At 41.2% G+C, this 18,244-nt stretch overlaps 1 protein-coding gene across 4 annotated transcripts in view; it reads left to right on the forward strand.

Annotated features, from left to right (window-relative positions):
- Positions 1–17,163, forward strand: part of TSPAN12 (tetraspanin 12) — a 90,415-nt gene extending 73,252 nt beyond the window's left edge. For all 4 annotated transcript variants that reach the window (XM_020807334.3, XM_020807333.3, XM_020807335.3 and 1 more), the window contains 3 exons: positions 6,067–6,174; positions 11,225–11,368; positions 13,445–17,163. In XM_020807334.3, the coding sequence (XP_020662993.3) occupies positions 6,067–6,174; positions 11,225–11,368; positions 13,445–13,750 (558 nt within the window). In that variant the 3' untranslated portion in view covers positions 13,751–17,163. The remainder of the gene's footprint in view (positions 1–6,066; positions 6,175–11,224; positions 11,369–13,444) is intronic.
- The last annotated feature ends 1,081 nt before the right edge of the window (positions 17,164–18,244 follow it).

Below are 18,244 nucleotides of genomic sequence, written 5' to 3' on the forward strand. Positions count from 1 at the left end.
CTATTATCGGTTGTCAGCATGAATGGCTGCATTAAAACTGCATTTCCCATGATCTGTTGAAATAGATTACTGCCACAACTGATTATGTCTTTTCTTTTTTGCGTGCTTTCCATTTTCTGATTGTATAGTATACTTTATCATTAGCATTCATTTTTATGGTTGAATTATTTTTATCTTACTTCGTTTCTGTGAGCTGCTGTGATTTCATTTTTGGAGGAAAGTAGACAACGCACAGTTAAGCTCAACTAAACTCAGACAAAAATATTCAAATTGCTGGGATCTGACAGGGAGTTGAAGCATTCTGAGTAGATGGTGCTGCAGAAAAATAGCAAGCATTTTAAAAACAAGTAAAATGCAAAGCAGTTCACACTTTTGCATTATTAAAGCTTTTGGAAATTCCAGTATGACCATTCTTTGAAATCTGATAACCTGGACATTGTAGTTCTTAGTAGGTTCAGGGAATACAAAATTCATACATTAAACCCAAACTTTAATTCAGTGGACAACTCAGACCTAAACCTGTTGCTAACCCTCAATACATAAAAATCAGAAAGCCCCCCCCCCCAGAAATCACTCTTAAGCAAGTTTTCAAAAATCCTGGGAGCTATACAGTGGTGCCTCGACTTATGAACATCCCTACTTACGACCATTTCCAGTTACGACCAGCTCCAGCCACAAAATTTTGTTTTGACTTGTTGCTGGAGCTTCGAGTTACAACAACGACAAAAAAAAAGGCAGAGAAAAAAGACGGAAATTCAAATTGTTAACCGTTGGTAGGCGAAGAGGCTGCTTCTTTGTAGCTGTTTCGCTCCAATGGTTAGAGTGAGTGCGATTGGAGGAGGCTTCGGACTGCCTGGTAGGGTAAGGTGCTGCTTTCTGCTTTTTAAAAATTGTTCTGGGTGAGTTTTGCAGCATGGTTTTGGGCTGGGTGGTGGGATTATGTTTCTATGCTGTGATGGGTCTTGCAGGGTTTGTTTGTTTTTTGGGGGGCTTTCCCCCATTTCCAATGCTTTTTGGGTCTCCCCCCATTTTCGATGGGTATTGTGGGGTTTGTTTGCTTTCTGGCTTGCCTTTTTTTTCTTTTTGCATTTCTAATGGGTCTTGCCCAAGCTTTGCTTGCTTTCTGCTTTGCTGTTTTTGCATTTCTGAAGGGTTCTTTTACGGTTTGTTTTTTCTTTTTTCCCTTCAGCCGGAATGGATTAATCATGTTTCCGATTGGTCTTGCAGTGTTTTGTTCTTTGGCCGGAACGGATTAATTGCATTTCAGTGCATTCCTATGGGAAATGGTACTTTGACTTACGACCATTTCGAATTTTGACCATCTTCCGAAATGGATTAAGTTCGTAAGTCGAGGCACCACTGTATAACATTGACAATATATGTCATTCCCTAGACGAAGAATGGGGTCTAGATCAGTGTCATTATATAATTAGAAAATAAACAGCTATTTGGATATTTATGTCCACCTATTTCAGTATTATCTACACACCAGGAGAGGAAAACCTGCTATAGGCTTAGAGCAGTGGTTCCCAGCCTTCGGTCCCAGATGTTCTTGGACTAAAACTCCCAGAAGCCTTTACCACTAGTTGTGCTGGCCAGGATTTTTGGAAGTTGTAGTCCAAGAACATCTGGGAACAAGGTTGGGAACTGCTGTAGTGAGGTCTACAATTTTTTAGAAGTTGTACGCTTCAGAGATAAAATATGCTATTTTGATGTGCTGAACTTAAATATGACACCTAAACCAACTGATCAGATACTGTTGTGCATGTGCCATTTGTTTATTTTCTTTGCATTTCACTTTGTATTTAGCAACTGACAGTATGTCACAAACGCAATTGGGTAATTTCACAAGAGAACCAAAATAAAAACATTTCTCCAATAGACATACAAATAAGCTTTCAGTTTAATATTTATAACAACAATTGAATTCCAAAATTGTGGCTGAAATCATGTTGCTCAGCTATACTGTATGTATGTAATGTGAAGCAGTGGCGGTAGTCGAAAAAATTGTGGCAGAGCAGAGAGAATACTCACAAAGCATTTCCACAGATACATTGCACAACACATGTCTTATATGAACCCTGTGGTTGATCGCAGAACCACAGTATAAACCATGCAGTTGTGAATTATGCACTCAGTTTAGCAACTATGTCATGAAACCATGACATAAATAATCCTGTGATCAGTTATTTAGTGCTGGCTGCCTGGACATAGGGCCCAGGATCCTAGTTCCTACCCCGCCTCCCATTGTCTCCCAATTCAGACAGCCTGGATAGCCGTGGCAATAGCCCCTCTGGGTTAAAAATGCTGTTGCTAAATGCCAGGTCAGTAAAAGGGAAAACATTCACCATCCAGGACCTGATCCTGGATGAGCATGTTGACCTGGCTTGTATTACAGAGACCTGGCTGGATGAAGCTGGGGAAATTAGTCTCTCCTAGCTTTGCCCACCCGGCTTCTCTGTGCAGCAGCAGGCCAGACCTGGGGGGCAGGAAGGTGGAGTTGCAGTAGTCTGTCATGACTCTTTCCCCCTCACCTGGTGCCTTGTCCCACAGTTTTCTGGATTCGAGTGTGTATATTTACAGGTGGGTGCCTGGGACAGAATAGGGATTCTGTTGGTGTACCATCCACCCTGCTGCTGAACAGTCTCCCTTCCTGAGCTGTCTGAGTTGGTATCGGAAATGATGTTGGAGCCCTCTAGGCCGGTAGTACTGGGGGACTTAAGTGTCCACGCTGAGACCAACTTATTAGGAGCGGCACAGGATGTCATGTCCTCCATGACAACCATGGGCCTGTCCCAAGTGGTTTCTGACCCCACACATATAGCAGGGCACACTCTGGACCTTGTATGGTGGTGCCTCACATTACGAGCGCTCCGTTTTATGACGAAATCGCTATATGTTGAAGGTTACCTAGGGGGAATTTCGCTTTGCGATGATAGGTTCCCTGCTTCGGGAACCGATTCTCGCAAAGCGATGATTTTTGGCCAGCTGATTGGCGGTTTCAAAATGGCCGCTGGGTAAAAAACATGGCTCCCCACTCTTTTCTGGGATGGATTCCTTGCTGCACAGGCAGCGAAAATGGCCATGCTATGGAGGATCTTCGCTGGACGGTGAGTTTCAAACCCCTAGGAATACATTAATCGGGTTTTAATGCGTTTCTATGGGCTTTTAAATTTCGAATTACGATGTTTTCGTTCTACAGCGATTTCGCTGGAATGAATTAACGTCGTAATGCGAGGCAGCACTATATTTCATGCTGGGCAGGATGGTGGTGATCTGGGTGTGGAGGAGTTCTCTGTATTTCGGTTCTCATGGACAGATCACTACCTGGTGAGGTTTAGATTTACTGGAACACTTAATCTCTGCAGGGGTGGAGGACCTATTAGGATTGTCCACCCCAGGAGACTGGTGGATCCAAGTGGTTTTCTGAAGGCTCTTGGGGAGTTTCTTGTTGCCTCAGCAGGCAACCCTGTCAAAACTCTGGCTGATCTCTGGAATGGGGAAATGGCCAGGGCAGTGGATACAATCGCTTCCCCTGAAAACTCAGGTCCACAGCTTGAGTGTACTCCTGGATTCATCCCTAAGCTTGAATGTCCAGGTCTCGGCGGTGGCCAGGAGTGCATTTGCATAGTTAAAGCTGGTGCGCCAGCTGCGCCCATTCCTTGAGTTGTCGGATTTGGCTATAGTGACACTTGCCTTAGTAACATCCTGTTTGGATTACTGTAACACATTCTATGTGGGGCTGCCTTTGAAGATGGTTCAGAAACTTCAGCTGGTGCAAAACTCTGCAGCCAGACTACTGACTGGGGCTAGCTACAGGGAGCATGTAATGCACCTGTTGCAAGAACTGGACTGGCTATCAGTCTGTTTTTGTGCCCAATTCAAAGTGCTGGTCATTACCTATAAAGCCCTATACAGCTTGTGTCCAGGCTACCTGAAGAATTGTATCTCCCTATATGCGTCTTTTCAGTTATTAAGATCAGCAGAGGAGGCCTTCCTCTCGGTCCCATTGCCAAGAGAAGAACAGCTGATGGGGACACAGGAGAGGGCCTTCTCTGTGGTAGCTCCCAGGCTATGGAGCGCTCCCCCTTGGGAGATCAGGGTGGCCCCTTCCCTTTTGTCCTTCTGAAATCCCTGAACCCCATTTTGGCAGATCATTTAAATCTTTTCCATGTTTCCATGTTTTAATGTTTTAATTTTATTTTAAATCATATATTGTCTAATTTGTCTTTTAATATTTAACTTATTGTGTCTTAATTGTGTGAATTTTATTGCTGTGAGCCACCTTGGATCCTTTTGTTGGGAGAAATGCGGCATACAAATAAAACTAACAATATTTCCACAGGTGTAACTTTACATTGCACAAACTTGGAAAAGATTTCAGCCAGTGCTTCAATAAACAAGAGCAAAGCAAAATGTGTGCTTGAATAAAATACAACAAAGGCTTGAGCCAAGGGGTGTATGGTTAAAGGAGTTAAAGTTACTCTGCTGGAAAAAACAGTAGAGACTAAGGAGAGAGCTAGATAGAACCAGATAAAACACATACAGCACCAGATACGAAGAGCGACCATATCCTGAAAGTCTCTCTCCCAGATTCTGCTTAAGGGTCTCTCATAGGCATCTGGTTGCCCATTATAGAAATATAACAGTGGGCTCCATAGGCCTTTGGCCTGACACAAAAAGGCGCTTAAAAGCTATTTAAGGATTAAGATGAAGTCTTAAATCACACCATCTGTTTTGACAGTGGGGTTTTACATGATAAATTGTTGCTGTGTCTTACACTGTTTCACTTATGAGAAGCTGTTTCACCTGTCTGTTATTACAGAATGTTTTTGCTGTTAGCGCACTGCCTAAAAAGGAGAAATAGCTGAAGGATGGATGAAACAAAGCCATTATAGCAACTTCAACGTAATAGTTGAAGATACTAGCAGTTTATCAGAGAGAAAACTGGGTGGGTATTACTTAAATAACTGCACCCAGCTCAGTAGAACCGGTCAACACACAAACCAAAAAGTATAATAACTACAGTAGATTAATTTTAATGTGAATGCTGTGACAAGAATTATATAGTATGGATTATACAGGTATATCTCCTTGTTATTGGCTGTACAATCAAGAAGAAACAGGATCAGTGTTAACTATTATGTTGAAGGAAGCAAAATTGTGCTTAACAATGTTACTCACACACTGATTGGGGTCATGCTCTATGCCATGTGAAAGCAAGCTGTATATCTAAAAATAGTCCCTTTTTAAAAAAGGAGTTTGGAAAGGAAATACTTGCTCAGCACTCACTGAACGTGCATTGCAAGTATACAAAGAGGTGTTGGGCAAGCATAGCTGTTTCAAAAATGTGTAATATACCATGCCAATAAATAGAAACAATTTGTCTTCTGTTTGTCAGTTCTCAGTTCTCTCCACAGTTTGAAACCATTGAAATAAATGGGTCATTTTATTGATTTGTGTGTCTTTGGATCAGGGCTTTTAAAATATCGAGCCCCAAGAATCATTGCAACAAAATTGCTTGTGTTAATTTTATTTTTTGAAAAGTAGGATTTCTCTAGAATATATATTTTAAATGAATACATTATATGTTTTAACCATTAATTTTAAAATTCTAATCATTTTTGAGGAGGGGAGTGGCTGCAATGAAATAATAGATTTGGCCATAGCATTGCACAGCTATTTTCAAAATAAGCAAATGGAAAGGAGACTTCCTTGGAATTGATGCAGATGTGGGGAGGAGGGGATGCCAATGACAACTATTCCACCTCAGAAATGGTCATTAAAGTGGGCCATCAGCTATAGCACTGGTTCTTAACCTTGGGTTACTCAGGAATTTTGGACTGCAACTCCCAGAAGCCTTCACCACCAGCTGTCCTGACTGGGGTTTCTGGGAATTGCAGTTCAAAAGCATCTGAGTAACAAAGGTTAAGAACCACTGAGCTATAGGACCACATATTTACCATCAGTCTTGGGTCTTAGTAAATTCTTATGTTCATGTCATCCCTTTGTTTTCAGTGTATTTGTTGCAATGCATGTATGAATGTTGTCTTTTTTCCCCCTCAGGTTCCTGTGCAATGGTCAGATATGGTTACTTTAAAAGCCAGAATGATCAATTATGGTTTACCAAGATATCAGTGGCTGACTCATGCATGGAATTTCTTTCAGAGAGAGGTAAATTGACAAAACAATGCCTGTTAAAACTGTTTCCATGAGGTGGACAATATTCAGTAAATGTTGCTTGGTCTCTGTGCAAGCGGCATCTGAATATTTTGTTGATATAATATGTCACATTTAAAAGACCACAGTGCCCAACGCTGTGAACATAATAGGCAAAGCCCTATAATTTTTAGTTGCCTTGGGATCCAGTTGTGGGAGAATGTTGGAATAAAGCATGCTTTAAATAAATAAAGCAAATAAGCAAATTTGTTACCAGTTCTAATGAATCAAAGGTGAACAATAAATCTCTCCTTCCGGTCCCTCTTGATGAATAGTAACTTGGAATATATGTTTTTGTTAAAATGAATACTCCTATTAAATTTAAGAAGACTAAGCGTAGGTACAAAGCTAAGTAAGAAACAAGTAAGAAAAGCAAACAAGACAAATTAGGTTAGGTACAAAAAAGTAAGACAGGCATTGTGCTCTAATTTTAGGATTCTGTGAATGGTCCAGTGACCACATCCGGACCTTTGGATTGGCATAGGATGGCTATTTTAATATTCATAAGGATATTTTAATATTCATATAAGCATTTCTCGTACATAAATATAAACAATTAAACTGGTACCTGGAGAGGTATTGTTGTTTTTTTACCTAAGGGATTTTGAATTAAAAACTCAATTGAAAATTTAAATATTCTTAATTTGAGGTTTCAGTGGAAAGCTTGGGAAAGTATACTTTTGAAGAGTTGGAATGGGTCTGAAAAAAATAATTCCAGACAATTGCAAGTACTGTTTCATAGAATTGCTGTTTTGTGAAGTGGCCAATTTTTATTTCTTGCATGTAACTGATAGTGAAACAGCACTGACTTGTCTGATTTTGGCCCTTTTCTGAGGAGGAAACGTAGTGGGGTTTTCTTCCTTTTGTTTTTGGTGTTTTGAATAATGAACCAGAAAATGCACAACTTGAGTCATTAATTCCAAATATATGTTGATGTCCAGGAAAAGAGCAATTTAAATGGCTATCATTCTCCTGCCCTGGTTGAAATCTGAAATCTATCACTGTTCTGCAGAGTTCCTGTTTATTTAAACGTTTCCTGGCTGTGTTTGATAGCTCTGTATTTGTTCTAGAAAGGAATAAATAAAAGGAATATAGAATCAATCAACAGGTTTTAAGCCAGGCTTCTTTTAAGTTGCTAAAAAATGTAATATTAAAACTTTTTGTAGCTTTTTATGAAGACAGACAAAAACAAACAATTTGTTTCTCTTGAAAATCAAAATGGTTTTTATAATTATTTTCTTGTACTCTGATGTCAGGAGAAATCCTAATTTGTTATCATTAAAAATGGTAGTGCAAAGAAACAGGAGAGCTAGTAAAAATATTAGTGCCCCCAAATCAGGGGCTGTTTCCCTGGACATTCTATGTAGTCTTGAAAGTCTTCGGAATAAAAGTGCTTTCTTGTAAGTGATGTATAGTGTGAGGAACAACTGATTGGTTCAAAATTGGGAAAGGAGTACGACAAGGCTGTATATTGTCCCCTGGCTTATTTAACTTATATGCAGAATACATCATGCGGAAGGCTGCACTGGAGGAATCCCAAACCGGATTTAAGATTGCCGGAAGAAATATCAACAACCTCCGATATGCAGATGATACCACTCTGATGGCAGAAAGTGAGGAGGAACTAAAGAAGCTTGTAATGAGGGTGAAAGACGAGAGTGCAAAAAACGGCCTGAAACGCAACATCAAAAAAACTAAGATCATGGTCACTGCCTCCATATCTTCCCCTTCTGGGAAATAGAAGGGGAAGATATGGAGGCAGTGACGGATTTTATTTTCTTGGGCCCCATGATCACTGCAGATGGAGACATCAACCACAAAATTAAAAGACGCCTGCTTCTTGGGAGAAAAGCGATGACAAACCTAGACAGCATCTTAAAAAGCAGAGACATCACCTTGCCAACAAAAGTCAGAATAGTCAAAGCTATGTTTTTTTCCTGTCATGATGTATAGAAGTGAGAGCTGGACCATACAGAAAGCTGACTGCCGAAGAATTGATGCGTTTCAATTGTGGTGCTGGAGGAGGCTCTTGAGAGTCTCCTGGACTGCAAGGAGAACAAACCTATGCATTTTGAAGGAAATCAACCCTGAGTGCTCACTGGAAGGACAGATCCTGAAGCTGAGGCTCCAGTACCTTGGCCATCTCATGAGAAGACTCCTTGGAAAAGACCTTGATGTTAGGAAAGTGTGACGACAAGAGGAGAAGGGGACGACAGAGGGTGAGATGGCTGGACAGTGTCATCGAAGCAACCAACATGAATTTGACCCAACTCTGGGAGGCAGTGGAAGATAGGAGGGCCTGGCGTGCTCTGGTCCATGGGGTCACGAAGCATCCGACACGACTAAACGACTAAATGACGACGACGTGACGAAGATGACAGAATGACAGGATTCCTGTCCATGGGCCATTGCGCTTTCCCCCAGGGCCACCCTCAAGCTCTCCAGTCAGTTGGGGAGTGACTATGAGCACTTCAGATGACACAATAGAGATGGAAAAACTAGGAAGGGAAGAAAGACAGAGTGAAGATGAAAGCCTTGGAAAGGAAAGACAGCTCTTGGTGGGGGGGATAAGGGAGGGAGGGAGGAGATAAAATGGGGTGGGGGAGGAAGGCAGGAAGCTGAGGAAGCAGGAAGAGAGGAGGAGGACAACTGGAGGGATGTGTTGGAGGAACAGAATGTTGAGGCTCAAGTGGCTGGGATAGTGAACTCTGAGGGAAAGGAGCCCCAAAAGGAATGGGAAGAAATATTAAAGGAAGACCCCGGGACCAGGGAGACAATAACCTTCGGGATGCCTAAAGCTGAGCTTGTCAGATTCTGCAGCATTCAAACCCCTCCCAGATCTTCATACTTGAGGGAGAGAGAAAGGTGTGAAAAGCAACGTGGGCACAAGCCCCAAGGAGGTTCAGCTCCCCTAGAGTTAACCTCGCCCAAAACCAGAAAAAGGACTCACCTAACTCCCCTGATCCAAGAGCCAGTAACAGAGAGAAGGGAGGAACTGCCACCTCATCCCCGCTGGGGCTGTATAAGCCATCCCTGTTGCAGCGCCCCTTGCCTGGCCAGTCTAAAACATTTCCTACAGTCAGGCAGAAATCTGGAACCCCAGCAACAGTTTTGTTAAATCTCCCTAGGGATCTGGAACAAACTCCCAGTTCTTAGTTTGAAGAAAGATGTTGATAGTTGTTGTGGGTTTTTTGGGCTCTTTGGCCATGTTCTGAAGGTTGTTTTTCCTGACGTTTCGCCAGTCTCTGTGACCGGCATTTTCAGAGGACTGGAGTAGGAACTCTGTCCATGCTCTACTCCAGTCCTCTGAAGATGCCGGCCACAGAGACTGGCAAAATGTCGGGAAAAACAACCTTCAGAACATGGCCAAAGAGCCCGAAAAACCCATAACAGCCATCAGATCCCAGCCATGAAAGCCTTCGAGAATACAAAGATATTGACAATTTAAACATAATACGTTAGATGTTGTTTCTGCTGAAGAGCTGAAGAATAGTTTAGTTTTAAAGAATGCCATGGGAGTAAATTTGGGAGAGAGTGAGAGCTTGGAGGGCTGGATGCTGGCAAGGAGAATCACATTTAGATTGTTAGATTTAGAATCTGTAGGAATTTGCTACTGAAAGTAATTCCAACTTTCCCCTGGACCTAGCTTACTCTTGTCTCCATACTCCCTCCTCAGTTTCAACTAACTTTCTCCTCCATTTCTCTCTCCCCTCCTGTGTGTATCTGTGCACTTATACTGTAAATGTGCAAGTTACTTCTGACAAGATGAGTGATGGTGAGAGAGGGGGGGAAGGGAAAAAATCACACTACAAATCACAGTGAATCTTTAATGTCATGTGACATTACTGTTACTTTGCTTCAATAGTCCAGTACTGTATGTGTGAACCTCTGGAATTAGTTATTTAAGCACTTTAAAATCCTGGATTCTATCCTGAGGTTTAGAAACCTGTTTTTAAAAAATAGAATGGAAGCTGAGATTCAAAAGGTACAGCACTGGTCCTCAACCTTGGGCCTCCAGATGTTCTTGAACTTCAACTCCCAGAAATCCTGGCCAGAAGAGTTGGTGGTGTAGGCTTCTGGGAGTTGTAGTTCAAGAACATCTGGAGGCCCAAGGTTGGGGACCACTGAGGTACAGTATAACCTTAGCCTGTTTCGTGCCAAAGAAGTGATTGCACAGTAATAGACATATCCAGCTATTAACCTACCTTTAAATTGAATCAAAACTCCAGATAAACCCGGTTGCCAGATATGCAAATTCACACTTTTGAAATGGGGATATACTTATACAATGTGTCCATGGCTAAAGGCAATTTTTAGGAGGTTTAATTGGAAAAGCTGCCTTACTATTACAATTATAACTAATTTGGAATGCATTCTCATTTGAGCATTGTGATATTTTTGTCCACTTGTAACTTGGCTATAAAATGTGTTTGGGACCCCATTTGTTCCATGCCTTAATAACTGCCTATCTTTTCTTTTCTTTTTTCTTTTTTCCTTTTTCCTATTTTTTTTAAAGATGTAATTTCAGCTTGGAAAGGATGTTTTAAAAATTACTGAGATCCTTTTTTGGCTGTGTTCTTCCAAAAAGGATTTTGATTTCCTAAGATCAGCTCCAATTGTTTTAAAAGAGCTGTGAGTCATAAGGAAAAGGAACAAGGAAGATAGGGTTAATGACTGCTGATCACAAAATATATTCTGGGAGGAATTTCAGTTGGGTTTTCCTGAGGTTTATGGAACAGCTGGGCCACCTCCGGGGTAAGTGATTAATGCATTTCAGCCACAGTAGAAGGATGACAAGTGAAGGATAGGTTCGTATTTGGCCTAGCTAGCACACCAGACGTCTTTCAATCTTTGCTGAAGGGAGAATCAATCGGTATAAAGAACTATTAGTGATCCAAATGGCACTGACCGGAGGAAGTGTGTGTGCAGGTTGGAGAGAATCTTGGGTCTGTTTTTGTATTACTTGCCTGGGGAACATTATATATGAGCAATTGTTCTTTTCCAGTTTAAATGCTGCGGAGTGGTGTATTTCACCGATTGGTTGGAAATGACAGAGATGGACTGGCCTCCTGATTCCTGTTGCGTAAGAGAATTCCCAGGATGCTCCAGGCAGGCCCACCATGAAGATCTTAGTGACCTGTATCAGGAGGTGAGGAAGAATTTGCCCTTAAGTTTTGGAGATACTTGGGAAAATAAATAGAGATGGGGGTATTTGTATATGAATACCCCCGCACAGCTGGAGTTAACAAGGGTCCGGCCCCCTGGGGCCGGAGTGTCCACTCACACGTCCACTGCTGGCTCCAGCCCTGATCTTCCTTCCAATTGCTCCAGAGTGCCTGGTCAACTAGCCACTCCTGGCAGAAGGAGAGAAGATGAGTCTCCCTGCAAGGCTGACAAGTGGCTAGCCACCCGGGTGCTCTGGAGCAACTGGAAGGAAAAGCAGGGCAAGCGGTAGTGGCGAATGCATGAGTGGATGGTCCGCATCCAGAGGTCGGATCCTTGTTAACTCCAGCTGTGCGGCGGTATACAAGTATGAATACCCCCATCTCTAAAATTAAGTCTTTTTTCCTACACTTCCCACAGTCCCCCCCCCCCAGCCAGTTTGTGGAAGCTATAGTTTCTGGGAGTTGCAGTCTCCCAAAATAATTTAGGAACTACTTGTTATTTGCCACACAGTTAGGCCATACTGGAGGGAGAGAAGATGGGGGCAGTGTTGACTTCTGAGGAGATGGTCTTCTTCATAAAGGTCATTCACCCATCCATGACTAAGAAGAGCCCTGCAGGATCAGACCAAGAGCCTATCTAGTATATTGCCCAGCATCCTCTTTCCAGTAAGATCTCTGTGGCAGGCTCACAAGTGATACATGAAGGCAGTAGCAATCCCTGCTCTTACCCCCTGGCAGCTGATGTTCAGAATCACTCCGGCTCTGACTGTGGTGGCAGTACATAGCCATTGTGGCCAGTAGCCCTGGATACCCTTATATGCCACTTTAACATCCACGAGTGTTTGCTTTTGTATTCAGTGGCTCTGTTCATTCATGGAGGCTCTCATTTATCTGGCCTCTCCATTAGGACAAACATAATGAAGGCAGAAAGAACATGAACACATGTTTTTGAATCATTCTGTCAGCAAATTGCAAGCTGAACACTGAACTTAGGAATTCATTTTAAACAGCTGTGTAAATATTGAGAGCCCCTTTCAAAGTCTTTAGAGAGCTGACTGACCAACACACCTTGACTGCTTATTGGTTTCAGCTGAACATAACGCTTAGTAGTACAAAGAGAGTTCCTAGGAAGGAGGAATTTAATCTAGAAGGATGGGGATTTTGAACATAAGTATAACAGGTGTGTGTTATAAACAGAAGCTTGTTTGGATGATTGATTTCATCATTTACATTAGGTTTTTATTTCAGCCCATGCACTGAGTAGCGCTGGAATTATTTTAGTAAAAATAGTGGGTGGTATGATAATACGTTTATAAACCTGGCCCATTTCCCCAGTACCACAAACAATTTTGTAAAACTGGGGCTTGAAGGAGGTGGAATAAACTGAGGATTGATCTCCCGATACAGCAGGGATGGAGGAACTCCCATCTATAATTTGGGTGCTGGCCTCCGAAGTTCCCCATGCTGCTGCCTTTAGGCCTGTCTACTTCTGGAATGCACACCATGAGACCCTCCCAAATTGAAATTCCTGGGAGAAGAGGCAGCCTCTGTGGCCTTGGGCAAGCTGTCAAATCTGAGGGTGACCCCAGAAGGCAGGAACGGTAAACCACTTCTGACTATCTGGAAAATCTTGAGAAGGGTCATCATAAGTCAGAATAGACTTGATAGAACATAATTATTGTATTATTATGGCAGCATTCATGGGGCGAAGTTGACATGATTTATCCATCCAGCCATTTAATGACAAAATGATTGTTTCAGCTGTTGTGTTATCATTGCATGTTATGTTAGTTTTTTGTGCTTTGCTCTGGAATTTTCAATGATGAGGGCCTGCAATGCCCAGGTTGCATGCAAAATGCAACCGGGGCACTGTGCTACTGGGAGTGATCCAGGAAGTCACATTGGAGCCAGAGGTTTAGAGTTGCAGAGGACAACATTGTCCAAGCAAAAGTGCTGGGTTTTCTACTCTGCCAGGGCCAAGCACCAGGCCTATATATGGTTCTGTCTGGCACTGATTGTTCTTTATGATAGCTGACCTTTCTCATCTCTCTCTTCTTCAGGGTTGTGGTAAAAAGATGTACACATTCCTGAGAGGAACTAAACAATTGCAAGTGCTTCGATTTCTAGGAATCTCAATTGGGGTCACGCAAATTCTCGCCATGATTCTCACTATTACTTTGCTATGGGCCCTGTATTATGACCGGCGGAATCCAGGTACAGATCAAATGCTGTCCTTAAAGAATGACGCCACACAGCACCTGTCATGTCACTCAGTGGAGCTGCTGAAACCTAGCTTGACCAGGATCTTTGAGCACACCGCCATGGCCAACAGCTTTAACACACACTTTGAAATGGAGGAACTGTAGGATGATTGGCCAGCCTGAGGTCTGGACATTTGAAATACAGAAATCTTCCAGGTTTCCAAATGCAGGATTCTAATTCAGCTATGTGAGAGAATTAAAAGGATGATGATGGACAGTGAATGATGGACAGTGAATGTCAACCTTGTCATTTTCTTAAAACGGTTGTGATTTTATTGTTACACACGCACACACACACACACACACACACAGTTTTACCGAATGGGAGCAAATAGACTCTTAATGAGAATATATAAATTATGTAAAATATTAATCATAGTGGAATAATGTTCACTATATTTTAAAATAAGAAATATTTAACAACAACATTCAGGGTATGACTTGTCCAATTCTGTCGGAACAGCCTAATTCAAGGCTGTTATACTCTATTTGAACTTTTAACTTTATAACAGTTCTATCAGTTTGAAGATGGGCAATCTAATTGCTCAACAGTTGAAGTTTTAATGACAACGGAGGGGCCCCAGGTAATCAGTGTTTGTCAGTTATATGAATTTAAGTGAGGTTTATTATGTTTTGAAGAAATAGTAGCTAGCGAGTTGCAGCTGTTGTGTGAGTTGCACTCAGATACACTTCCGCAATTATTAATTGCCGTTGAGAAAATTCTAAAATTAGCCCCTTCAAAATCTCAAAAATATTCTGAAAGCCATGAGGTTGCAAAAGAAAGATTCCCCCCCCCCCCCAAGCTTTCATTTTTCTGGATAGTTAGAAGAATATTACTCCTTTCTTTATTTACCCACCTCATCCATGAGGGCAAGAACTTTGAAAGTTTAGCAATCTCAGGATTTAGAAAGCACACAAGCCCTGATGAAGCCATTCGTGTTGTGTGAGACTGAATGGTGCTAATGACCTGGATAGATAGTTGGAGAAGCTCTCCAGTAGCCTTCCGTAGGGATACCACTATTTGCATTGCACTAATTGTCTGCAGGTGTAAATGGTGCAGTTTGTCAGAATCCATGTGTTTCGCTTTGCTTACTTGTGCAGGCACATCAAGTGCAAACCCACCTGTGGAGAAGTTGCATCTTCACATTGCCTTTTTTTCAGACCATGCACTGCAATATTCAGAACATGAATTGAACACTTTTTCTTTTTTTTCTTTCGAACATGCACAAAATCATGTGCCTGTAGTCAAATTCATTGATGGTTTGGCTATTGCTGGTTCGCACCATCTACAAAATCATTATGAAGACTGCCTTTAAAAGATCAGGGATGCCTTTATATATAATTAAGTTTGTGTATATATAATAGAATTGAAATCCATATACATGTTTGGTTTTTAAAACTTTAGTGTTTGTAAAAGTATCTTTTTGTTTCACAGCACTTTTTATTTACCTGTTTTAAGGACATGTCTGAAAGTCTTATTTTTTTTCTAAGTGGCTTTTTAAATTTTCAATCTAAATTATGTGGACTAAAAATATTTTTTGCTGGTAAGTACGTACACTTGTTATATATAAAATATGAATCACTTTTGTTGTATATGAAATTAAGTGGTTTATGTTTTTTGAAACTGGTTTTACTAAACAAAGATTCTACATACTTTTCAAACAAAGGGGTTAGATGAATATATTTAATCCTCTTTCTGCTGCCATATTCATTTAAAACAACAACTCCTAACCTTAGAATTATGCAGCCAGTGTTGACTTTCCCATTGTAACCAATGAGATCTTACAGTCATTGACTCTGGTTGGAATTTACTCTTAACCTTTTGATTTTCTTTCTGTTTTATAAGATTTAACTCATTTGCTTGAATCAAATGGATCTGTTTGGTTTCTAGAAAGCATTTTATGGACCATCTATTCCCCGCTTGGAGCATATTTTCACCTGGATAACATAGGTTGATCTGTAAGAAGGATCAGAGAGTGGTATGCAGCCTTTCAGTAACTTTCAACTCTGGCCATGCTCTAACCAGAGCTTGAGAAGTTCCTTTTTTGGAGCAGCAGTCCCAGAATCTCTTAGCTGGTGTGGCATCTGGTTGTTCCCAAATCTAAGTGATGGTTGGCTGCAATCAAAGAATAGTGCAAGACTTCTCTCTCTCTTCCCTCTAATGTATCGTGATGACGGGAGATGGCCCCATTTGTTAATTTACAAACTTCCAAAATGATACACTGGTTTAAACACTGTTTACAGATCAGGATTCTACACCATTGTTGGATGCTGGTTTGCAACCTGGAATTGCAGATAGTTGATAAGTAACATTTTCTGTTTTGGACACCACAGAAAACTATAGTTTAACAAAGTACATAATCTCCTATCAAACTAAACATATAAGGTCAGGAAGGTTGGGGGGAAATAAGAGGGAATGCTGGCACTTATTGCAAAGTTATGTCTGCAGTAGAGCTATGAATCCATAATTATAGGACATTAATTAGCTGCTTTTCTTCTGAAGTTACAGAGAGCACAATGATGGATTATATATATATATATTTGCAATCAAGTTGCACCACATCAAAAGGATTATACTTATTGAATTATGAAAGTGCATTTTACTGTATTTGATATGTACTAGAGAATTATCATTTTCCCAGCTTGTTTTGTGTGTTACAGTTGTTCATTCAAAAGATTTGGTATCTTGTGGTAGGCATCTGAAAGCTTATGATGTGACTTGTACCTTCCTGGTGAAAAAAATCAAGCAGTCAGCAAGTCAGATTTGCTGCCTGCCACTTGTCTCTCAGAAATTGGAGTTGGGTGGCTGGGTGGGTGGGCAGAGTAATGCTGGGCTAAAACTGTTGGTTGGAAACTCTAGACCAGCCATTCTCATTGGGGGCCATATGCCCCCTCCCAGGGGTGGGGCTGGCACATTTGAAGGGGGCCACAGACCGGAAACAATTCTTCACACACCACCTTATAAAGTTCATTTTGGGACTTATACAATCTATAATTCAGCCTATATTTCTTTCATTTTGCATTTATGGCCATGGCAAAAAAAAAAAAATTAAAATTGAGAATGGCTGCTCTAGACCTGTGGCTGCCAACTTTGGGGCCCCTGATGTTCTTGGGCTGAAACTAATAGAAGCCTTCACCATTAATTGCACTGGCCAGGATTTCTGAGAGTTGTAGTCCAAGAACATCTGTGGAGCCAACCACAACTCTAGACTATTACATCCTTGTGGCAAATGGCTACCCTGGGTTGTTGGGTCATATGAATCCACATCTGGGGCATGATTCTTTGAACTTGTGAAGCTCTTTTATTCTTGAGCCAGTCACATGAGCCGCCAGAAGGTCTGAGCAGGAAACATCAAGGGTGCTTCAGGAATGCACCAGTGGGGACAAAAGTACCTGGGACAGGGAGAGATTTGTATTCTCACGTTTTGAAAATTGTTCTGGCTTGCACTGGAATCGATTAGGGGATGGGGGAAGTAGGGTGCAAAGCGGCAAGCAATAAAACCACTACTTCTTCCTTATATTTTGTCATGGATTTCTTTATTAGAAATGTGAATGGTTTTCTCTTGTTCCTTTTAAGGTATCACAGGAAGAAATATTGCCTCCAGGTACCATTAATTACAGAGTTCCTCTTTAATAATCTATTTGAGGTTAGACATTCCTGTTTTTCAGAATAGCTTTCCCTAAGCCACTGTCGGGCAACCTGAGAGGATCTGGGAAGTGTATGTCTACCCCAAAACTAACATAGGTCTTGTTCCCTGAAAAAATAAATATTGAAGTGGAAGAGTTCATAAAATGTTGTTGTGTAAAAATGTTGCTTGTGGACAAAATAAGATATGGAAGCAGCTCTTGCACCTTGTTTTAAAGGAGTTTTTTTTTTCTTTTTTGACAATTTTGGGGGTGTCAGGGAGGCTCCATAATCCTTAGAAATGGGTCAGGAGCAGGCTCTTCTTATCTTAAAGCTTGATTATAACTTTACACTCTTTCCCAAATACAGTCATGTGAAAAAAGAAAGTACACTCTCTTTGAATTCTATGGCTTTGCATATCAGGACATAATAAAAATCATCTGGTCTTTAGCAGGTCTGCAAGTTAGGTAAATACAACCTCAGATAAACAACACATGACATAGTACACTGTAGTCATAGTACACTGTGTCATGATTTATTTAAAAATAAAGCCAAAATGGAGAAGCCATGTGTGAAAAACTAAGTACAGTACACCTTATTATTCAATAGCATGTAGAACTACCTTCAGCAGTAATAACTTGGAAGTAATCATTTTCTGTATGACTTTATCAATCTTTCACATTGTTGTGGAGAAATTTTGGCCCACCCTTTTTTACACCATTGCTTCAGTTCATTGAGGTTTATGAGCATTTGTTTATGTTCTCATAAGAACCCACCACAGCATTTCAATCCGGTTGAGGTCTGGACTTTGACTGGGCCATTGCAATACCTTGATTCTTTTCTTTTTCAGCCATTCTGTTGTAGATTTGCTGGTGCACTTGAGATCATTGTCCTGTTGCATGGCCCAGTTTTGGCCAAGCTTTAGCTGTCAAACAGATGGCCTCACATTTGATTCTAGAATACTTTGGTATACA

The sequence above is a fragment of the Pogona vitticeps genome, chromosome 5 (assembly GCF_051106095.1).
Source record: "Pogona vitticeps strain Pit_001003342236 chromosome 5, PviZW2.1, whole genome shotgun sequence".
Classification (NCBI taxonomy): domain Eukaryota; kingdom Metazoa; phylum Chordata; class Lepidosauria; order Squamata; family Agamidae; genus Pogona; species Pogona vitticeps.